Source organism: Manis javanica, chromosome 1 (genome assembly GCF_040802235.1).
Source record: "Manis javanica isolate MJ-LG chromosome 1, MJ_LKY, whole genome shotgun sequence".
In the NCBI taxonomy this organism is placed as follows: domain Eukaryota; kingdom Metazoa; phylum Chordata; class Mammalia; order Pholidota; family Manidae; genus Manis; species Manis javanica.
The window spans coordinates 69,138,891-69,159,783 of record NC_133156.1 but is presented as its reverse complement, the minus strand read 5'-3'; the positions used below and the strand labels follow the sequence as shown (position 1 = coordinate 69,159,783).

Below are 20,893 nucleotides of genomic sequence, written 5' to 3'. Positions count from 1 at the left end.
ATAGCCCTGCTTTCTGTGACCCACTGACCCTCCTCTCCTTGTCTTTCAGAATGAAGCATCAGAGAAACTCTACCTGCCTGTAGCTGCCTCTTAGGTTAGGTGGGTTTGAGGCCTTGGATCTGTTCTCTTGCACTTTTCCTGGGCAATAGAATTAGTGAGAAAGAAAAGGATTAGTTTGTCATTTGGTTTAGAGTAAATATTTGTATGGCATAAAATTTGATGAGGCTTCATATGACCCTCTGAAGTTTATTAGGTAAGAAATCTTCAGGGTTTTGTATGCATATCAAAGTAGCTGATGGTCCCATCCATAACAGAGATGCAAATTATACAGTCAAATGTAAATTTAGTTTTACATTAGTAAAATAGAATAAAGCCAGAATGGAAGTCTGGAAGGATTGAGGGGCTAAAGTATTTGGAAATAGTCTTAAGATTTAGAGTAAAACATATAAGTAATATCTGGATCCCTTTGGCATTTGCTTTGTCTGAGGAACATTAATATTAGTTTTCAGTTGTGCTGTAGATGTGGACTGTAGTGAGAACGGGATGCTATCTGGTAACTTCTTCATAGTCTTGGTTTATTTATTTGCTTTCTAGTGAAGGAAAATGCAAATGAAGGAATAAGGATTTTAAATGAATACCCTGACTTTAGGAAATGCTTACATTGGGAAAAAGATTGTTTACAAAAAGGATTCATAAGAATTATTTAATATAATACTTTTTTCAACAAATTTTCATCTTAAAATTACTTTTTGACATCATTTTGGTTAGTAATCTGAGATACTTAAAACTCTGTTATCTACTTCTAACTGATGATCTTTCTCAGAAATGATACTGTCTTAGTATTTTATTTACCAAAATTTGATTTATCTGCAACTTTCTAGAAACCTGGCCATTATTTGTGGTACTTCCTATCAGTGGGGTTTTTGAACTGTGGGATGCCATAACCTTAATGAATAATCTTAGCATTCATTGTGAATTGTTCTGCTATTTGGTATTGCAAAGTAACTATCAAATTGATGACATTTTCTGATGCATCTGATATGTTACATATGTTCAGAATTTAAAATGACCTGATTTTTGGATTTAGTGTTTAGTTTTAAACTACAAGGTGGTTTGGAGGCATGGAGGGAGGGATGAATATTTACAGTCTGGGGTTTGGAATCTACTCTTAAGAAACTCCTCTATACCATCTAAAAATGTTCTAGGTCTAAATTGGAATCTTTTTGGAAATTGATTAGCTTTTACCTTTTATTAAGTGTCCCTTAAACATAATTGAAAAAAAATCTTAGGTGCGAAGAGCTGAGCACTTATTTCAAATGAAATGTTGGAAAATGTAAAGATGTTAATTTTCAGTGTTAATGGAAGTATTTTGGAAATATCTTGTGGATTCTTGTGAAACTGTATGATTATATTTATTTGCTTCATGTTGAGCCCTGTATTTTATTTGCTTAATGTTACATCGAGGAATAAACTGTGTGATTGAATGGAGCACCTCATTTAGAGACTGTTATTTTCTATTTCTCCATCTGAACCTTTTACTAGTGCTTCAGACTTTAATTTAACCTGCCTTTGAGTTCTTGAAGGCAGAGAAGTAGTCGTTTCATGCCTGCTCTGGAATGGTTTGTAGACATAGATAATAACCTGTCAGTTGTGCATTGGCTGTTTATCAGGTCAGTGTTCTTTCATGCTCACTGAGCTGCTAACATGAGCTTGGCTCATGTTCTGGGCGTTAGACCTTTCTAATCTCAGTGTGTCTACTTCCAGGAGTTCGTAGACCAGTGCCTAACATGGAAGTAGATGTTAACGGAGAGCCCAGAAGTACCCTGGCCACCCTGCCCGTGCCCATGGTCGAGGCGAGCTCCCCGGGCAAGGCAGAGGCCGAGAAGCCGCGCTGCTCCAGCACGCCGTGCTCACCCATGCGCCGGACTGTGTCAGGCTACCAGATCCTCCACATGGACTCTAACTATCTGGTGGGCTTCACGACTGGGGAGGAACTCCTGAAGTTAGCCCAGAAGTGCACAGGTGAAGAGAGTAAGGGAGAAGCCGTGCCTTCCTTGCGCTCCAAACAGCTGGACGCAGGACTTGCACGTTCCTCTCGTCTGTATAAAACCAGAAGTAGGTACTACCAGCCGTACGAGATTCCGGCTGTCAATGGCAGGAGGCGAAGGCGGATGCCCAGCTCAGGAGACAAGTGCACTAAATCTTTACCTTACGAACCGTATAAGGCCCTCCATGGGCCTCTGCCTCTTTGTCTTCTTAAAGGTAAGAGAGCTCACTCCAAATCTCTGGACTACCTCAATCTAGATAAAATGAGCATCAAGGAGCCAGCTGACACAGAAGTGCTACAGTACCAGCTTCAACACCTAACCCTCAGAGGGGACCGTGTGTTTGCCAGGAATAATACATGAATGACTTGCAGGGAGGGTAACCCAGTTTAGGTCAGCCAACACTTGACTAGAAAAACCCACTGTTGTACTCTGTACAGGACTCTTCACATAATAGATGGTTATGTCAGCTAAGTGTTCCTGGAACATAAAACTTGTTTGGATCAGATTTTGAATACAGGAATGAAATCATAGGTACTTGGGGGGAAATCATTCTAGAGCACGCAAAGAAAACAGGATGTTGACCATTAGTTTGTATAGCTTTTTAGCTAGGAAAAAAGGGTTTGGTACCATCATATCTTTATGATGCTGACACTCAAATTGGGAATGTTATCTGCTTGTTGTTGCTGACTTGGTAGGATTCATTAAAAAGTTATATCTTAAGTACTCAAGTACTTCTTTAGTCTCTGTATTTTACTATAAAATGTATGTAATGATTTGTTTTATGAAACTTAGAACTTGAACATTGCTGAATTGGACCACTTTTTATTTTTAAATATTGAGTTTAAATATTTTATAACTGGTTTTGCACTGAGAAAAATTTAACATTTCAGATTGACAAGAGAATAATCTTTCTTCACTTGCTTCAATAATATTGAGCAATGAATTTTTTATTTCCGCATGGAAAGTTATTGATCTCTATGGCTGTAAAATATTTCTTTATAACATTGTTAAAGTGTGTCTTAATAAAATTAAATTTGGGATACAAAGTATTTATTTTACAATGGTTGGGGAAGCTTTCCTGAAAGTTTCCAATATGATGTTTTCATAATTTGAAAAAGTTTCCTTAGTGCTTATTTTCTAATTTAAAATTCATCTGCAACTTCAAAATGGAAAGGATTCTTTTAAATGTGGATTTTAGGCATAATGCTGTTTGCATCTGAATGTTCTGTAAGTGAATGAAACTTTAATAGAGGAACTCATGATCTCTACTATCGAATGCTTAAACTAAGTAGGAAGTGACACCATTAAGCATGGCATCGGGTCATTCCAGTTTTAGTTCTGTGTAGTCCAGGCACTCATTAAATTCCAGTTTCTAGGATTAGTGTAGAAGCCTAAAGTGCTTCTACAGATTTAATGGGTTAATCCTGGATTACTTAATTTATGTCGATTGCACTGGTTTAATTTGTTGCTAAAGAAATAATGCCCTGACTTTAGTAACAAATACAGCTCAACTATTCTTGAATATATTTTGAAGAAAATGTATGTAACTTACCTTTTGTAAAAGTTTCTATTTCCTTTTTTTTCTTTTTTGACTCTTGAAGGTGCAATTTATAACTGAATTGGCGTTTCTGGCAGCATAGAACTGCTTATTTTAAATTTTATTTTGGTGGTTGTGAGTTTCTTAGGTGTTAGCGATCTTGCTTATAAAATAAGAACACCTTTTAATTAGTGAGTGGGTTATTCATTCCTGGTGCAGACATGACTTTTCTTTAGCCAGAATGAATGGCAAACTCCATTTAGAGCAGAATAAGTATTAGAAAATCCTAGGAACTCTTAATCTTATTATACTTTCACTGAGGCAAATCACGTGAAAGAGTCTTGGGGAAATTGGCCCATATCTTACTTGAGTTGATCAGATTTCTGGGTGGCTGAAAATGTTCAGCTGTTGTATATTTTAAAGTAAATTGCACCTTTGTAACATATTGTATTGACGAATGGTCACTAAGATTAACTATATCTATACAGTTATTAGTTTGACAAGAAATAGAATCCTGTCAGATGCCAAAGAGTTGGGATTTTTACGTTTAATGATTAAACACCATTATTTATTGATTTACCCTGTGGAACTGTATTATTTCTAACTATGAAATAAAAGGGTGATGTAAACACAGTGTTGTGTGGTGCTTTAAAAAAGGTCCACCATCAGCATAGTAGGTACTGTTCAAGAATTCTACCTAAGCACTTATTTTTAGGTCCCATTTTTGAAAAAAACTTACCTTTGGTGCTCATTTGCATGTAAAAATAAAGGCTGTTATCCATGGCAATCATATGTATTCAGTCCATTAGGAAACACAGCTGTTTACCTGTGATATCTGTTCCTGCCCATGCTCCTAAATAATTTCTTGAGCTAAATAAAAATATGTAGCTTTTTGTTTTGTTTTGTTTTTATATTAAGACAAGTAGGTGAAAACCAATGGCAAAAATGAAGGGGTTAAAAGTTTGAGATGAAGCACATTTGCAATTAACTGATTAGTAAAGATATATAATTTTAAGTTTAGTTCCCTGAAAAGTTTTGAAACTCGAGGTCAGTAGTTTTCAAAGTGTGTTTGGAGAGCCCCTTCACTAGCTCAGTTTGCTTTCTTTGCACTCCATAATCTGCTGTCCCTTTAGTAGGTAATGTCCTATCAGGAAAAAAGGTTAGCCTGAATCTCTTTTAGCTGAAAAAAAAATATGTATTTCCATTTTCTTGAGCCTTTTGACATGCTTTCTGTTTTGAACTCTTTTTTTTTTCTCCCCATTTTTATTCAACCTAATATTCTATACCTAATGGCACAGTTTTGGCCACAGTATACCTCATGATGTTACCTTACAGTGCCTACCCTGAAATAAATTGCAGCAGCACGTAACATCAGTTTTTTCTCTTTTGCAAAAATACTGTGTTTTAGAGGCTCAGCTGATAGAAAACAGCAGTAGGATTTCATTCCTTGCCTCAAGGTGAGGTGAGTTTCTTTTACCTTCTCTGACTTCCCCCTACCTGCATTTGCTCCCCAGGTTCCAGAGCCCCTGCACTGAGGAAAGGCAATGTGGGGATGGATTAAGATGTAAACTCGTTCAGAACTGCCAGATCTTCCAGATTGGCTGGGTCAGTCAAGTCTTGTCCATCGCTTCTTATGCCCATGTTTGGGCCACTGTGCCTTTTTCATTTCCTGAATATGTATTTAAATAATTTCAATATTTGGGATTTGGGAAGCTTTTGGAAGATTCTAAGTTAACTTTTCAAGACAAATTGGCCTTTCACTCAAGGCAGAATATTTCTTGACATCTTGAGAAAAGCAACCTATTTTCACTAATTTTCTTATTCCAGCTTATGTTTATCTTGGAAAGGGTTTTATTGCACTATAGTATTGAAAAACTTTAGGGAAACTTTTAAATGATACTGTTGTAAGTGGTTGGTTTTCAGAGAAAGTAGGAGAGACTGTCAGTTTCTAAATGGCATAAGTGCTCTAGAATAGAGTTTCAGTGGAGAGGGCAAGGATGTTCACTGCCTGTCATGCAGAGAGGACAGCAAGTATTAAGTAAAATTGACTTTTTAAACAATATAATTTGATTAAGGAAATGCAAACTGATGAAGAAGATTGCCTTGGAAATAAAATAAATACTATTACAACGCAGAAGTGGAGGTTGTCAGCATGTAATGATGGACTTCACTTTGTATTGTGCTTCTTCCCAATGAGAATTGTGAAGTAGACTCTTTGATATTTTACCTTAGAAAAATATTAAGGGTTTTTCAGGCTGAGGAGAACACTAGCATAAACAAATCAAAAGAAGAATGGGTTTGATTTGTTATTTTGTGTGCTGAGCCTCTAGGACACTTTCCTGTTGAGGGGAGATGTTGAATTTGTATTCTTGGTATTGTGAAACGGCTTTGTGCAAGGTTTTATTAAATGACCTCAGAGGAAAAGTCTGAACAAAATGTCCTAAATGTCCTCGGTCCTGATCTTGAGGTGGTTTTTGATGTACAAGTGTATGGGAGAGCACAGGATGAGAAAAGGAAACTTCTTAGACAGAAGAATGCAGTATCTCCTAGAAGGAAAGAATCCTTAAGTGATCCTGGGCTGGAGTCACCTCTGCAACAAGAGCCACAATGCTTTTGCTTTTGTGGGAGGCTAGCAGCACTTTGAAGGTTGGTGCTGAATGCTCTTGGGAAAGGATCTTACCATGTGCTGGTGGGAAGAGGTGGGCATGCTGGGTGCATGTTACTGACCTTTCAATCTGATTCAATAAACTTTCATGTAAAAAGGCCTACACATGGACATATATTTGGAAGACTGAATTCTCTACCCAGGCCTAATGCTTCAGTTCGGGAAAGTAAGATGTTTTTGAACTTACTGAAATTCATATTTTGGCTAAGTGGTTAGAGCAAGGATGGCAAACACTGTGCATGTATGTGGCAGACATCACTAATCCATCAGTGCACAGTCTCTGAGTCCAGATGTGGCCTTTCATAACCCAGCACTGTAGGCAGCTGCTGAATTGACCAACATTTTATAGCAGATAAAATCTCTTTGTCCACCACACCCACATTTCCCCCTAGAATAGGTTATAATGTGAATTTCAAAATGGTCTGAACCTAATTTTGAGTAGGAGACTGTTCTGGGCCCTATCTTCTAACCAGAGCACAGGAGGAAATGGTCTCCATTGCTGTGACCCACAGAGTGCCTACTGAGCACGTGCATGTGCTCTGGGGACGAAAAGATGGAAGCGTGTTTTCACCTTCAAGGACATGCCTCCTACTGGGATAGGGAGGGTCAGATAGCATAAGATGCATGCCCAGTGAATGTTTGTAGAGTAAGTAACAATTAGAGAGGAACTTAAATCCTGTGGGACTGGAATTTGAAAAAGAGCTATCTTGTTCACTTTTCTGTAGGTAGCCTAGCCAATTTACTGGATGTATTCACTTCATTGCTGATCTGTGTAGAAGGTTTTATAACATGTCTTCATAGGAAAGTTTAGGGAGATGAAAAATGTGGGCAATGCAAAATCTTAGTAAAATAATTGAATCTGAGAAGGATCAGGGTATGGCAACAGTGTTCACTTGTTATCTCCATCTTTGTCTTAGGTTACTGACCCACTTTCTAGAAAATGAGCATTAAGTTGGAAGGGTATTTAACTGAAATATGGAGTTGAGAGTCAGGAAAGGTGAGAGCTGTAGGGACATAAATAGGTATTTCAGTGACTTGTTTTTCTCTTGCACTGTCCTTCATCCTGGGGTGGGGTGGGGTGGAGGTGACAGAGAGAAGATTTGCTTTAATTTAGTTGGTTCAGAAGTACATTTAAAAAATGTGTAGTATTGACAGTTTGTGTAAGAAGTTGAAATATATGGAAAGGAGTTTGTTCAAGAAGTTTCCTAATACAGATCATCTTTCAAAATGACCCACTAGACCCCTGCATTATTTGGTGGATAGACCTCTGTGTTTTAGTTTCTAATATAAAGTTTGAGATTTGGTATTCTTTTCTTAGTATTTTGCATATGTTTTTTATGTTCATCTCATAAGACATTAATTCAGTTATAAGGAAAATTGTTAAGGGATTAGGGTATACAGGATTGGAATACATAAAGTTATCCACTCACAGTGCAGGAAGATATTTATTAAACATGTCAAATTGACTTTTTTAGGGGAGAAGGGTATATTTTCTTACATTGATATAACATTTCACTACTACTTTTTTTGTGTTTTGCTCAATTTATAGTGTGACTAAAATAATGAAAGAAGGTTCCTTTGTATATAGACAGACAAACTGATCTTAGGCTATCGTCAGAAAACTCAGAGAACTATGATGGGTATTTGATAAAGTACATAAAAACAAAACAAGCAAATTCTAGTTTGAAATAGAACCACTAACACCAGACTATTACAATTTATCTATAGGAATGGATGCTTCTTCAAATCCATGGATTCAACCTTGTTTTTCCATCTAATAAATATTTAGTGTGATATATTATGTGCTAGGCACAGTGATAAGTAATGAGTATACAAGGTGAGTAAACACAGAAGACATAATTAAGAACAAATAATTGCATTTTAAAATGAGTGCTTCTAGAAACATAGATTTAAGATTTTTTTTGAGCCACTGGAGAAAGTTCCTAATTCCACTCTAAGTGTTGGGAAAGCTTCACCAGGGGCCAAGGCCTCCCAGGCAGAAAAGAATGCCCCATGGGAATATAAAACTGGAAAAGGCCTTGAGCTTCCTGCATTCTACTTTTCCTGTTCTCTAAACCAACCTGGACAGAAGTATGTCATACATCTTTCTAAAAATCTCCAGGAGAGGAAATCATACTGAGCCACTAAGGTCTGACCCATGTTTTCTGCTGAGGAATTTAGCAGTGAAATCCCACATCGTGGTACTTAAATTGCTAAACAAAATTTTGTAATCAGCATTTTTCCTGATCTAACCACTTTTTTACCTTAAAATAACTTTCGCAGGCTCACTGACTCATCTTTTGTAGGTCTCTGGCAGTCCAGAATTTTCACATTATTTAGTTGCATCTGCATCAGGAAGAAGAATAAGCTTTGGGGTTATAAGTAGCCAGTTCCAGATCGTATTTGGGAACATAGCTGGAAACTCTGGGCCCTGAGACAAAGTCCGAGATGCTCCTAGTACACAATCAGCCTGGTTAGAAGAGGAGAATGAACCAGCTGTCCTCTCCCCGTTGCTCTTGGTCTCACCCAGTGCAGAGCAGAAGATGCCCTGCTCTGCATCTCCCAAACGCACCCGCTGCAAGCTCTCTTGAGGCTCTGAGGTTTTGGATGAACGTCAGTAGAACCTTACGGAGAACTAGGCCGAGTTTGACCCTGTAACCACTCCCAGGATTCCCTCCTGCAGATCTCTTTCTAGGATTTAACTGGAGAAAGAAAGAGGAGCAGTTGGAAACCTCTCACGGCTGTTTTTGTTTTTTAAGATAATTTTTAATAGCCAACAGTTTGTTTTGTAGTTCCCCTCTCTTTGCTTTAAAGAGCCTGCTGTAAAAAAAAAAAAAAAAAACCAGAAAGATCTGAAATGTTTGGCCCTTCACATGATATCCTATAACTGTGGTAATTTTGATTTTGTGTTTTTAATGATACCCACCTGGCCTCACCACTTACTTGCATCATACGGTTGATCATGAGCCTTAGCTTCTTTTTTTATAAAGTGGGGAAAGTACTTTCTACTTTACAGTTCTTGTGAGAATTAGTCATAATGCATGTAATATAAAACACCTATCACATAGTAGTTGCTGAATAAATTATAGTTATTAGCAGTAATGAAAACCGTCTTTGAAACCCCTGAATTGCTCTATTTGTCCTACAGCTGCCTTAAAAATGTTCTAGATAGTAAAGTAAAAACACTACAGTGAAAAATTTAGGTATCTTTTATAAAATATTACAAAATCTCAAAATGTGTGTGTGAGTTATTGGTGAATACATGTTGCTCCTCCCATCTAATTTGGGAACTAAATCAGCATTTTCAAAAGTGGGCTTTTATCTTCCCAAGTGGTGCAAAGATCATCCTTTTTTTAACTTATCCTTTAAAATTTTTTTCTTTTTTTCTTGGGGTGAAGATTTATTACCCAGCTTGTTCTCCTGGTGACAGGTCAAGCACTAGAATTATGTTTGCATCCAACAGTCTGCTGGTCTGTAATCGTCCTTCGTCTCTGCCTCCACCCAGAGCACTGGGCCAAGCTCTTTATTTATTTTTTTTCATTATCCCTTTTATTTTTTTTATGTGCCCATTTTATTTTTGGTATCATTAATATACACTTACATGAGCAACATTGTGGTTACTAGATTCCCCCCATTATCAAGTCCCCACCACATACCCCCTTACAGTCACTGTCCATCAGAGTAGTAAGATGCTATAGAATCACTAGTCTTCTCTGTGCTATACTGCCTTCCCCGTGCCCCCCGACTACATTATGTGTGCTAATCGTAATGCCCCTTTTTCCCCTTACCCTCCCTTCTCACCCATCCTCCACAGCCATAAGAAGAAAACAAATCCTACCATTTGCAACAACACGGATGGAGCTAGATGGTGTTATGCTCAGTGAAATAAGCCAGGCGGAGAAAGACAAGTACCAAATGATTTCACTCATCTGTGGAGATTAAGAACAAAGCAAAAACTGAAGGAACAAAATAGCAGCAGACCACAGAACCCAAGAATGGACTAACAGTTACCAAAGGGAAAGGGATCCTTTAGAATTTTTTATTTGTTGTATATGTCAGGTATATAGTTTGCCAGTTAGTAGTAAATGCATAAAATATGTAAGTACAAATATATTAGAGAAACCAACTCAATTAAAAAAATTGTTTTTAACTCATGACTGTAAGAGTTTGGAAATCACTGATCTCAATGGCTGCATCCATTATAACATGGAAATTCTTAGTACAATTTCTTGGAATTTTATCTTCTTAAATGTTTGAAGATTGGCTTGAGATTTAGCAAGATTACAAAATAAGGACCATTCTTAAGATATGTCTGAACAGTTTTATTTTTATTCTTACTCTAATCTCTTTGCTAGTAATTTTCTGTCTAGGGTGGTAGTTAAAAAATGTCTTGGGTTTGTTTCTAGTTCTTAATTTGAGGACTAATAGAATTTGGGAAATACAAGATACCAGAACAGAACCCATCATCTCAGTAGGTTTCTGAGGTTTATATTGTCAACCTTTCTTGTACATTCAGTATATTTTTGGTTAGGTACTTCTAAGCCATGCTGTGAAACATTTGCTGAATATTCCATTTGCAGAATCCATTATTTGTGCCTTGAGTGAGGTTGTGTTCTTGGTAATGGTTTTTAGTCACATCTGTTAAAAGCATGATACTGCTTCATCCTGCAGAACTTTCTACTTCTTATCCCAGAATTTTCTCAGTTAGCCATTTCTGATATTCGAAGACCTTTTTTTTAAAGAAGATTAGCAGACTTTCTAATTTCATTCTTTGGCCTGTGACACCCTTACAGGATAGTTCTCTCCAGAGGCCGATTTCTCTTGCACTGACAGGTCAATTGTTCATACAGTTACTATCCTACCCTATCCTGGGGGTGGGGGTGGGGGTGGGGAGTAAAACCAGAGACTGTGTTGTGATACATTTTGTTGACAGAAGTTTTGGCAACAAAGGGATAAATAAAATAATACAGAATGTCTAAAAAGTGGCCTATCCCCCTCTTCTCCCATCCTACTACTTTGGCGCTCTTCCCTGCTGCTGCCCCGAGTTCTAGGAGCCGGAAGGGACCCACCCGGTGGCACCAGGCTCCTGGAGCCTCAGTGCAGAGTGTAAGGCACTGGGTTATCTTCCCGGGGTGACCCACTCGTTCTCTCCATGTTAGGACCGGTGCCTCTCATCAAGCCACACTGGGTAGCAAAGCCTGGCAAACAATGATTTGCTATAGTTAACTTTGTTGTAGTTAGCTGTAGCTAGCTTCCTGAATGGCAAACAGTGTTACTTTTACTGAATAAGAAAGGTTTATTTTCATCATTTCCTTACCCCCTTACAGAGAGGAAAGTATTTACATGTGCCATAGCCTGCATGTTTATATCTTAGCTTTAGACTTGTTCAGCTGTCATCTCCATGCCTGATCTGGTTTCTAGTGTGTATTTTTGTTTTCAGGGTTGTTTTTGTTTTGCCTGGGGTAAACTGAGAACCCAGAGGGGAAGTTTTCAATTATTTCTGTTGCAATTTTCCTGAGTTACTAACAATACCCTTATTTGTCATCTAGCCACTGTGCAAACTGACTTTGATGAGGACTATTGAGAATTCAGCTTGTCTTCCTTTTCATAGAGAAATATATTAGCCATCTTTTCATCTTTTTTTCCAAAAATCTCTTATGACTGCTACAGCTTAGTTTTTCATAGCTTCTGAAATAAAAACAAATTTGTCTTTTTTTTTGCACAACCATAGGATTCTTCATTCTGTGACAAGGTCTCAAAATGATATTCTTCCCTTTAAGGCTTTCTGATATATCTGAGAGTTGGAGAAATTGGGAAAAAATTTAAAAATCAAATTTTATTTGGTTGCAAATGGGAAAGGCAAAATAGACTGTTTGGCTTAAATCTGCATCCTTCTATAGCTGCTAGTTTTAATAAAAACAGCTGAAGCAATGGGAAATTGAAGTGGAGGAGGGCTCTGAATGTGTGATTTGACCTTTTTGAAATTACAGAAATTCGCAAAACATTTTGTACCTACGGCTTTTCAGAGTAGTATTCCATTCATACAAATTTAGATACACAGAGTTTATAATAACCCTCTGTGCAGTTCATTGCTCCATCAAAATTTTGTACTAATAAGCCTCTTTATGTGGGCTGTTTAATGAATAACTCCCCATTCACAGACTGTAGGCAGCGTACCTGGGAAGTCTTGTTGCCCCTCTCAGGGCCTGCCTCATACATGCCATGCTTCATACTCATTCTGTCAGGGTTTTGTTTTGAAACAGCCACTGTTTCAGAGTATATATATTTTCCTCTCACCATTTTCTAGATTAAAAGTGCTTTGGTTCATTCAGACTATGTATTGAGAATTTGCCAGGTGTAGACAATGCTTTGACACTAAGCCAGATTAGATAGTAGGTGGCACTTAGGGAGAACAGTTAATATTCAGAGAGCCTTTGAGTTTTCCCTAAGTTAAATACTGCATGCTCTTTGTTGTGTGTACATGTAACTGAAGGTATCATGGAGTTGGGGTGTCAGGACAGTCTTTATCAGCGGTTTGGCACCCTGCCATGGCTGTGTGCTATCATTGATATACTATTCAAGAAACTAAAAGTACTTTCTGAAAAGAGAAAAAATCTTTGTAAGTAAGTAATTTCACTTAATGTTTGGAGAAATACGTAGATAAAGAGCCTCAGTATGATCGAGTCAACCTATGTGTGAGGGTTTTGAGGTAATTGCTCTAGATTTCTTCAAACCCTTATGATGATGGTAGTGTCAGAAATAAAATGAGCAATGCAAACAATATGGAAACTGAAAAAAATTCTAAGTTTAGGAACACTCACCTCTTTTTTTTAAATTATTATTATCACCTGGTTTAGATTTAAAAATAACGTTTCAATTGCAGACTTCCAAGTTTATCCCAATGTTCTCAGTGCCATGGGTTATATGTGGAGGCACAGTGTGTGTTAGCAGTACAGTTGTAACCATCTCGGGATTTTTAAAATGACTTGTTGTTTCTGTGAAGTCACAAAAAACGTGACTGCTGAAATATGCAAGAAGTAGAGCAAGGTGATAGAATCTGGAGCACCTTATAAAAGCATGACCTTATGCTTTAATTTATTTAACTCCCACACAATCTTTTCTTCTCCAAGTTTGATTGAACTATAGTTGGTTTTCGTTGATTAGGATAATTATGCTGGAACAACTTTAAAATCTCTTTGCATACACTATTTAGCTTGGGCACTTGTAGTCACTTAGAGAGGGACCAGAGCGTCCTTCTCAGAATCCCCAGGGTAGGACCGTGGGGGAGCCTCCAGGGAAAGAGCACGCTGACTTTAGGGAAGCAGTTGTCTTTGTTCTGCAGGCAGTTTAGCTCATCAGCCCTGCTTAGGTCTGTCATCACAGTGAAAGATGCCTGACGAGAGAGCCAACTCAATCTGAAACTGAGCAGCGGACTATGCAACAGAAAGAACACGGGCTTTGAAATCGGACAGAACTTCGATTTGAATTCTGGGCTTGAACCCTGTTGCTGATACTTTTAGCTGTATGACCATTACTGCTTGGACACTCAGTTTTTAAAATTTACTGTGAAGGGTGTGAGCTAAGTTAATACGTAACTGTTTAGCACAGTTTTGGTGCAAGGGGCAAGAGTTACTCCCCACATCCTTACTTATGATAAAGAAACAGACATCTGTTCACATTGGCATATGATTTATGATGTTGCGTCAGTCATTTTTTACTGACTTTTCATTTTATTATTCAAATAATGCCATGGCATGTCACAGACTATGAAAACTCAGTTCAGAAACACTTTTGGGCATTTTCTTCTGCTGTGAATAACAAGTTATCCTCTCAAGATTTATTTTATATTTGATATTGTGCAATAGAAGTGATGTAGCTAGTGTCAAATCTGAATCAGTTGCCCAAGAAGAGTGTCAAGCAGTTGTGTATTTGCACCTAGGTGAATTCTGAAATGATTTCCTTCTCTCTCATTTGCATGACTCATTTTACTGGTGAAGACACTTTATGAAAACAATGTGTAATCAAACCAGCCTATCAAGATAAAACAGTCTCTAGCCCACTGATTTAAATATCTTTAAGAACAAAGAAAAAAAAACCTGACTTCTCCATGACTAAACTGCAAAGCATCCTTTACACCGGTTGTATAAATTAATGGAACTGTGTAATTTATAGATGTTTGCATCAGTAAACATTAAGAAAAGCATTTCTAAATGGCTCCTAAGCCTAGATCTATAGGCTAGTTACATCAGGTTAAACTTTGAGAAGTCTATGCTCTTAATGTTTTCTGATGTATAGTGATAACTAATGAACATCCTCTCAGAATCAAATATTACAATGCAGCTAAACAAATTGAATCAAAAGGTAGCTTAGAGGCTAAGAGTTAAGGTAGAAATGTAGGCTTACTTTGGTTTCAGACAACATTACCTTATAAATAAGGCATAATAAAACTTTAATCTCAAGTCTCTTTTTGGTCATTAAATCTGCTTCATATTTGGTATAATTCTAGGCGAAGACCTTCCAACCTCTCTCAGTCTTAAGTCATTAAATGAATGTTGTACAGATTCCTAGACATTCTTGGGTTTCATAATCATATCAATTTATGAATTCAGTTTTGAATATATGAAAACAATTGTGAATTTAATCCTGGAGATCATGGTAAATAGCTGTCCTAAAGTTTTTTTTATTATTATTATTGAGTATCTTTGGGTAGGGGAATCTGTTTTCTGTGTCATTCCCTAAACTGTTTAATTAATAATTGATGACACATACGTTTTATGAGTTTGTGCCCTGAAATTGCTTACTTTAAGAGCAGACTTCTCTAAGGAATATTTACTTGGGACTTCTTTCTTTTCCCGTTGGTGGTAGACCAAACCAGAACTATTCTGATAAATATAACCTCATTTACACATTAAAAAAAATGTCCCGTTAGGTCTAGTCTGTTGCAAGGGAAATAAATTTCCCTTTAACATACAAATGAGAAAGCTAGGTTAAATATAGCAGATAATCTTAATACAGTGAGCATGCTGAGGACCCATAAGTATGGCTATTTCCCAATTTGAGTTCCCTAAATGAGGGCAGTAAGCATAGGAGCCTGTGGTCAGCTGGAGTGAATGAGAAAAAACAGTGGTGACCTTTGCATCTGGGTAAGACATCATTCTGCTGCTGGCTTTTCACAGTTTATGTGTTTGTGTTTTTAATGTATGACTGAACCTGAAAGTTCATCTGTAATCTTGATCCACAGGGAAATGGCAGAAGTCCTAACCAGACAAATGATACAAATTTAAATTTCCTGTGGAGGAAAGGTCAGTCATGTTCTGTTTGCTAGGGACAATCTCAACACAGCAAGCAATCTTTCTGATTAAAATTCCTATTGAGAGCTAGTGATTTGTCTGATTGAAAAAGTCCTTAATCGCCTAAATAAGATGACATCACTGGGGCATTATAAACTGTGCAACAGATGAAAAACCCCTCTCAAATTATCAACTTCATTTTAAAATTGAAAAACAAAAACAGGGCTGCATTTAACAACAACTATTTATAGTTCTGTGATGTAAGGCCTCCAGTTTCCTATAATTCCCATTGTTCTCTAAAAATAAAGACCCATTTAACCCGGGAGGACTGACAAGTGATCTTGTGATGGATTTGAGTTATTGTTGAGTATGTGAGACTAGGGAGGGCACCACAGCTGCTGGGAGCCTCTGGCTCGAGGGGCCCCCTCCGCCTTTGCCCACTGAGGTTACCTGTTTGCACACTGGTACTGTTGAGAAAATAATCCTCTTGTGGTTGGTTTCTGCTTAGAAAACATAGTCCTTTTATAAGATAAGCTCACAGCCAGCATATTTAGCTGGTAACAAATGACTGACCTAATAAATTAGGTCAGCACGTAGAAGATTCAGTTCTCCCCCATCCTGAAAGTTCTTATTTTTTTTGAACATAGGAGCTTTATATCTGTATCACCTACATCTAACTAGGGCCTTCCTTGCAGTCTCCAGATAGCCTTATCCTCAATTTAAAATAACTTGAGATGCACCATTTTAACTAGAAGCTGAAAAATGATGGTACATCCTTGTTAATGTTTCTAATATTAGATCTAGATGGCCCCTACTTATAATTGACTTCTTTCTTTCTTTCTCAGTTCTTATGTGCACTGTGCTCTCTGCTGTTCTTCTTTCCCATAAGTCAGAAGAAAGTAATAAAAAGTAAAGAAAAGACATATGTGCAAATGAAGTGCATTTCCAGTCTCACTTTACACTCACATAAGGTGGTTGGTTCCTCACTTCCCTCCATCTCTGGGGTAGCAGGGAGCTCCTGAGGGGAGCCAGGGACTGTGCCTGCTTTCAGAAAGGCCCCAGGAGTCCTTGTCTGAGGCCTCATCTCGGCAGTGCAGAAGGGCTGAGGGAGAATGCAGGGATTTCTCACAGTTGGTAAACTCTGACATTTTGTCTTTAATCTCTTTTTCAATGAATTCTGTCAGATGCTCTGAAAAGACACCCAATTAGTCTGAGTTGCTACCCAGTCTCTAAAACTGCTCAAGAAAAGAGCTTTCTTTTCAGGAATATGATAGCATATGTGTGTGCTGAGCTTTTAGTTTTTTGTATGAAATTATAATAAATTGTGCATGAAGGTGAAACATGGAGGATGATGCAGCCTTATTAGATTGGATTTAGTGGATGGCTAATTCTGATGACTCTGAAATATTGCTCATTCTGAAGTAGGCACACTGGTGCCAGGAAAGTCCTTGTTGTGTTTGGCACGAAACTGTGATATTTAGCTATTAGGCTGAAGAGAAACGTCTGGAAGGAAGCTGACAGGGTGAGAGCTAAGTGCTTGATTGGCCTCACGTACAATGCAAGTTCTCCATGTGACTTTTTAATTAAGAACTTTTTAGATTTCCTAAGTACCAAGTATACGGTATTTCCTCAAATGGATTTAGAAGGCTTAATGGTCGGTTTAATAAGTTTGGGATATATTTTTAAATGTCTGAGTTGCACATTTTCTCTTACCAGAATACAGCTGTATTTTGTGTGGGAAATAAATTCAAAATCAGAAAAATACTGAAATATTTGACTAATGCTTAGGGTTTAAAAAGAAAAATCATCACAAATTTTTATTTTTAAAATGTACCTGTGCTGTGGAAGAATGAACAAATGAAGACAAGTTTATGGACTGACAGCCTGATAAGTTTCTTTGGGGACAAAAAAAAAAAAGATAAAATAAATGGGAAAAAATAAAACCATTTAAACATTTTTGGTGATCCCAATGTGCAATTTCACACTATGAGGTACTCATAAGGCTGGTGAACCCTGAGAAGGTGCATAGGGCTTTTTCTCATCATTCACATAGAATTAGCGACAGATGCTCGTGTCTTGAGTGGTAATCTGAATTTTAACCCTAATTCCATTTCCATGGTATCCACTTTCAGAAACGACCTTGATATCGTGAAATCATTTCACCTTTGTATGGAATGGGTTTTCCTTAGTAAGTCTTCACATTTTAGCGGAAAAAAAGAAAACTTTTACCTGGTGGCCAAAAGTGCTTCGCATCGTGATTTGCTTTGCTGACACTAGGGAGGGTTATGTGTGGGTGACAGTCCATGTCATCTGGTCTGCCTCAAATGCTACTCAGGCTGCAGAGGGGTCAGACAAGGACAGCGGGAGTCTGCAGGAGGAGATGATTTTCAAGAAGGCTCCAGATAGAACTCTACTTATTTATTTAGATTTCATTTGGAGAAGCATCCAGTTCTGATGTATCAGACATTGATATAAATAAGCAAAACAACCATGGTCTACAGACATTGATATAAATAAGCAAAACAACCAGGCTCTAGATGGATCTTCGGTGATTTGTAAGATATATCCTACTTTTCTATCACACATTGTGATTTTCTACAATTTCTTCTGGAAGAGTCTAGAAAAATCACATCTCTCATATCTCACATTAAAAAAAATCCAGCAAGATTAATTGAATATATTCAGCTAACTTTACTACACATACAGGGGAACTAAAATTTTGAATGATTAATAACGAGTTTAAAAATCTTTACCAAGAACAGTATTTTAAAGCATTGACTCTCTATGTCAGGGACAACTTTCCTTGCCACCCTACCTAAAATATAAAATAGGTAAGCCACTGCCAACTGTTCCAATATACTTTCTTTGTTTTATTTTTGTCTTTTAACTTTTATGATTATCTAACATAAAATATCTTACTTATTCTATTGATTTTCTGTTTCTATCAGAATGTAAACTGCATGAGGGCAGAGATGTCTGTTTTGTTCACTGTTGTCTCACTATTGCCTAGAACCACGCATGACATGTAATTGGCACCAAATAAATATTTGTTGAATGGATAAATAAGTAAATTTTAAGAGACACGGGATTCATTCACTCATTCCTTCATCATTTATTAAGCAGACACTGTGTGCCTGTGCCTCCTATAAGCCAGTGAGTATAACCGTTTAGGGAACACTTTATTAAATTACATTTCCAAGCACCCTCCTGTCCAAGGAGTCGGTGGTTTTCAGTATCTGTGCTCAGTAGGGGCCTACTGATCTCTTTCAGTGTGGTTTAAGTACTCAGAGTATTTGTTTGAATCACTCTGAAATAAATCATGTGCTTTCAGAGAATGAGAAAGAACCAAAGATAAGACATCTTCAAATCCTGCAAATCATGATGTCCCTGGCCAAGAAAGACCACGCCTTCTGTCACGTGACAGTTTTGAGAGGCTGGTAAGGCACTGGGAGCACGTGCCCAGAATCGAAAGGTATCTGCCACTTACTGTGTCCCTTTGGGCACATTCCTTAGCTTTTTCGTATTTCAATGTCTGAATCTGAAATGGGGTTGGGTGAGGATGCATGGAAATAATACATATGCAGTGCTCAGAACAGTTCCCACGCTGAGAGCTCAGTGGTGTCACGGTGGTGTGGCTCTACCAAGCTCAGAACAGTTTCTGTACTTGGCTTGTTGCTTCTCTTGTTTGTATCTGGAAATGATGTCTATGATATTATTCTGACATGCAAAGCAAGTGGCAAACTAAATAGAAATCTATTCAGTGCACTAGCCCTCTTTTTCAGATGATCTATATTTGCTTGGTTTTTAAATGAAGTACTGTGTCATTCACACTCTCTAATATTTTTGCTTTATTGGAGAAGGAGAAACACTGTGTATTAAATATCTAATTATCTTAGCCCAGTGTTGCTTTCACTCTCTAGGGGAGCCAGGGATTATGGACACGGTGTCCCAGAAAGGAAAACTAAAGGAAAAAAGTTTGTAAATTCAAGAAGAATTTAGGGAAATGGTTTTCCAGCGCATCATACCCAGGGGTCTTGTGTCTGGCCTGGTGCTACTGGGGGAGCAACCAGAGGCTCCTAGTACTCAAAGCCTCAGTTGGAATCCTGGAATCCACTGCTTCCTGGCGATGAGATCCTTGAATCAGTCTCTTGGTTTTTTAGAGAAGCAGAAACTTGTGAGGAGCAAGTGCTGTGTAGATAGAAATCTCAGTTTGACTCCTACATCTAATTAATTAGCTGCAGATTTGGGCCAAACTGCTGAATCCCTCTCAAGACTGAATTTTCTCATCTGTACATTGTCCGTAAAAATCTCTGATACAGTGCTGGTAAAATACTCTAAAGGCAAATCACATTGCACTGAGCCTGGTTCATATGAAAGCCACATGGCTGTCACAGTCATGAGGGGTAATGCCAGCATCCAGCTTAAATATTTAGAGACTAAATGAGCTATATAAAGCACCTAATACCCAGTACACGTTTTCAAGATAGTCTGACCTACTATCTTCTTGGCTTTCCTGGGAATGGGTGCAATTTTCCCATTCTTCCCTGGAGAATAGTCTCCACCTTCTCCCCGTCTCCCTTTGCCCTTCTCCAGCAGCATCTACGCACCCAGTTTCTGTGAGAGCTGCTCACATAGCTCATCTGCCCACACCTCTTGCTTTGTGCTCATGAAATGCAAGACTCAGAGGAGGATGGCAAAGGGGGCCACTCAGTGAATGACACACATTTCATCTTTGTGAGCCTTTCCCCTGAAAACATACCCACCTACTTCCCTCTCTCTTTCCAGAGACGATTACATAGTCAACACTTTTTAAAATCACAGAATCCTAATGCTACACAGAATTTAGTGCAAAGGCAGAAAAATGAGGGCCAATGCAGCCCAGAGACATTTTGTTTCACTGCCCAGGTTTGCCTTAAGTGGTGTTTAAAAAATTTCGAATTGGTTGATATTATTTTTAAAAAGTCAGATATTTCAAATGAAAACACGCACACACACACACACAGACTCGCAAATGTTTCTGGCTACTCTGGCAAAGTGGGGCAAGAGGCAACCCTCAGCGCAGATTGCCCTGGGCCACAGGGAGTGGGGTGGAGCAGCAGCCGCCCCTTCCTGTAGTGTCCTCTGTAGACCCCGCCCCCACCGCCTTATTCCTTTACGCTACCCGTGGTGGCGTGGCTGCTGCCCATGCCACCGTCCAGTTCTGTCTTCCCTTTACAGATGTGCCACCTGAAGCCAGTCGAGGCTTAGTGCAGATGGCAGACCTTAGGTGAGTTAGTACCTGGGTGAAGATCAGAAGTCCACTTTTGGGATTCTTTTGACCCTTGCTACTTTTATCTTTTTTGCTGAAATTCAT

At 38.2% G+C, this 20,893-nt stretch overlaps 1 protein-coding gene across 10 annotated transcripts in view; it reads left to right on the top strand.

Annotated features, from left to right (window-relative positions):
• MACIR (macrophage immunometabolism regulator) overlaps positions 1–20,893 on the top strand; it is a 64,422-nt gene that overhangs the window by 13,446 nt on the left and 30,083 nt on the right. For 7 of the 10 annotated variants that reach the window (XM_073233283.1, XM_073233285.1, XM_037011961.2 and 4 more), the window contains one exon: positions 1,765–4,214. In XM_073233283.1, the coding sequence (XP_073089384.1) occupies positions 1,765–2,408 (644 nt within the window). In that variant the 3' untranslated portion in view covers positions 2,409–4,214. The other 3 variants (XM_073233293.1, XR_012130026.1, XR_012130033.1) reach the window with 3 other exon arrangements.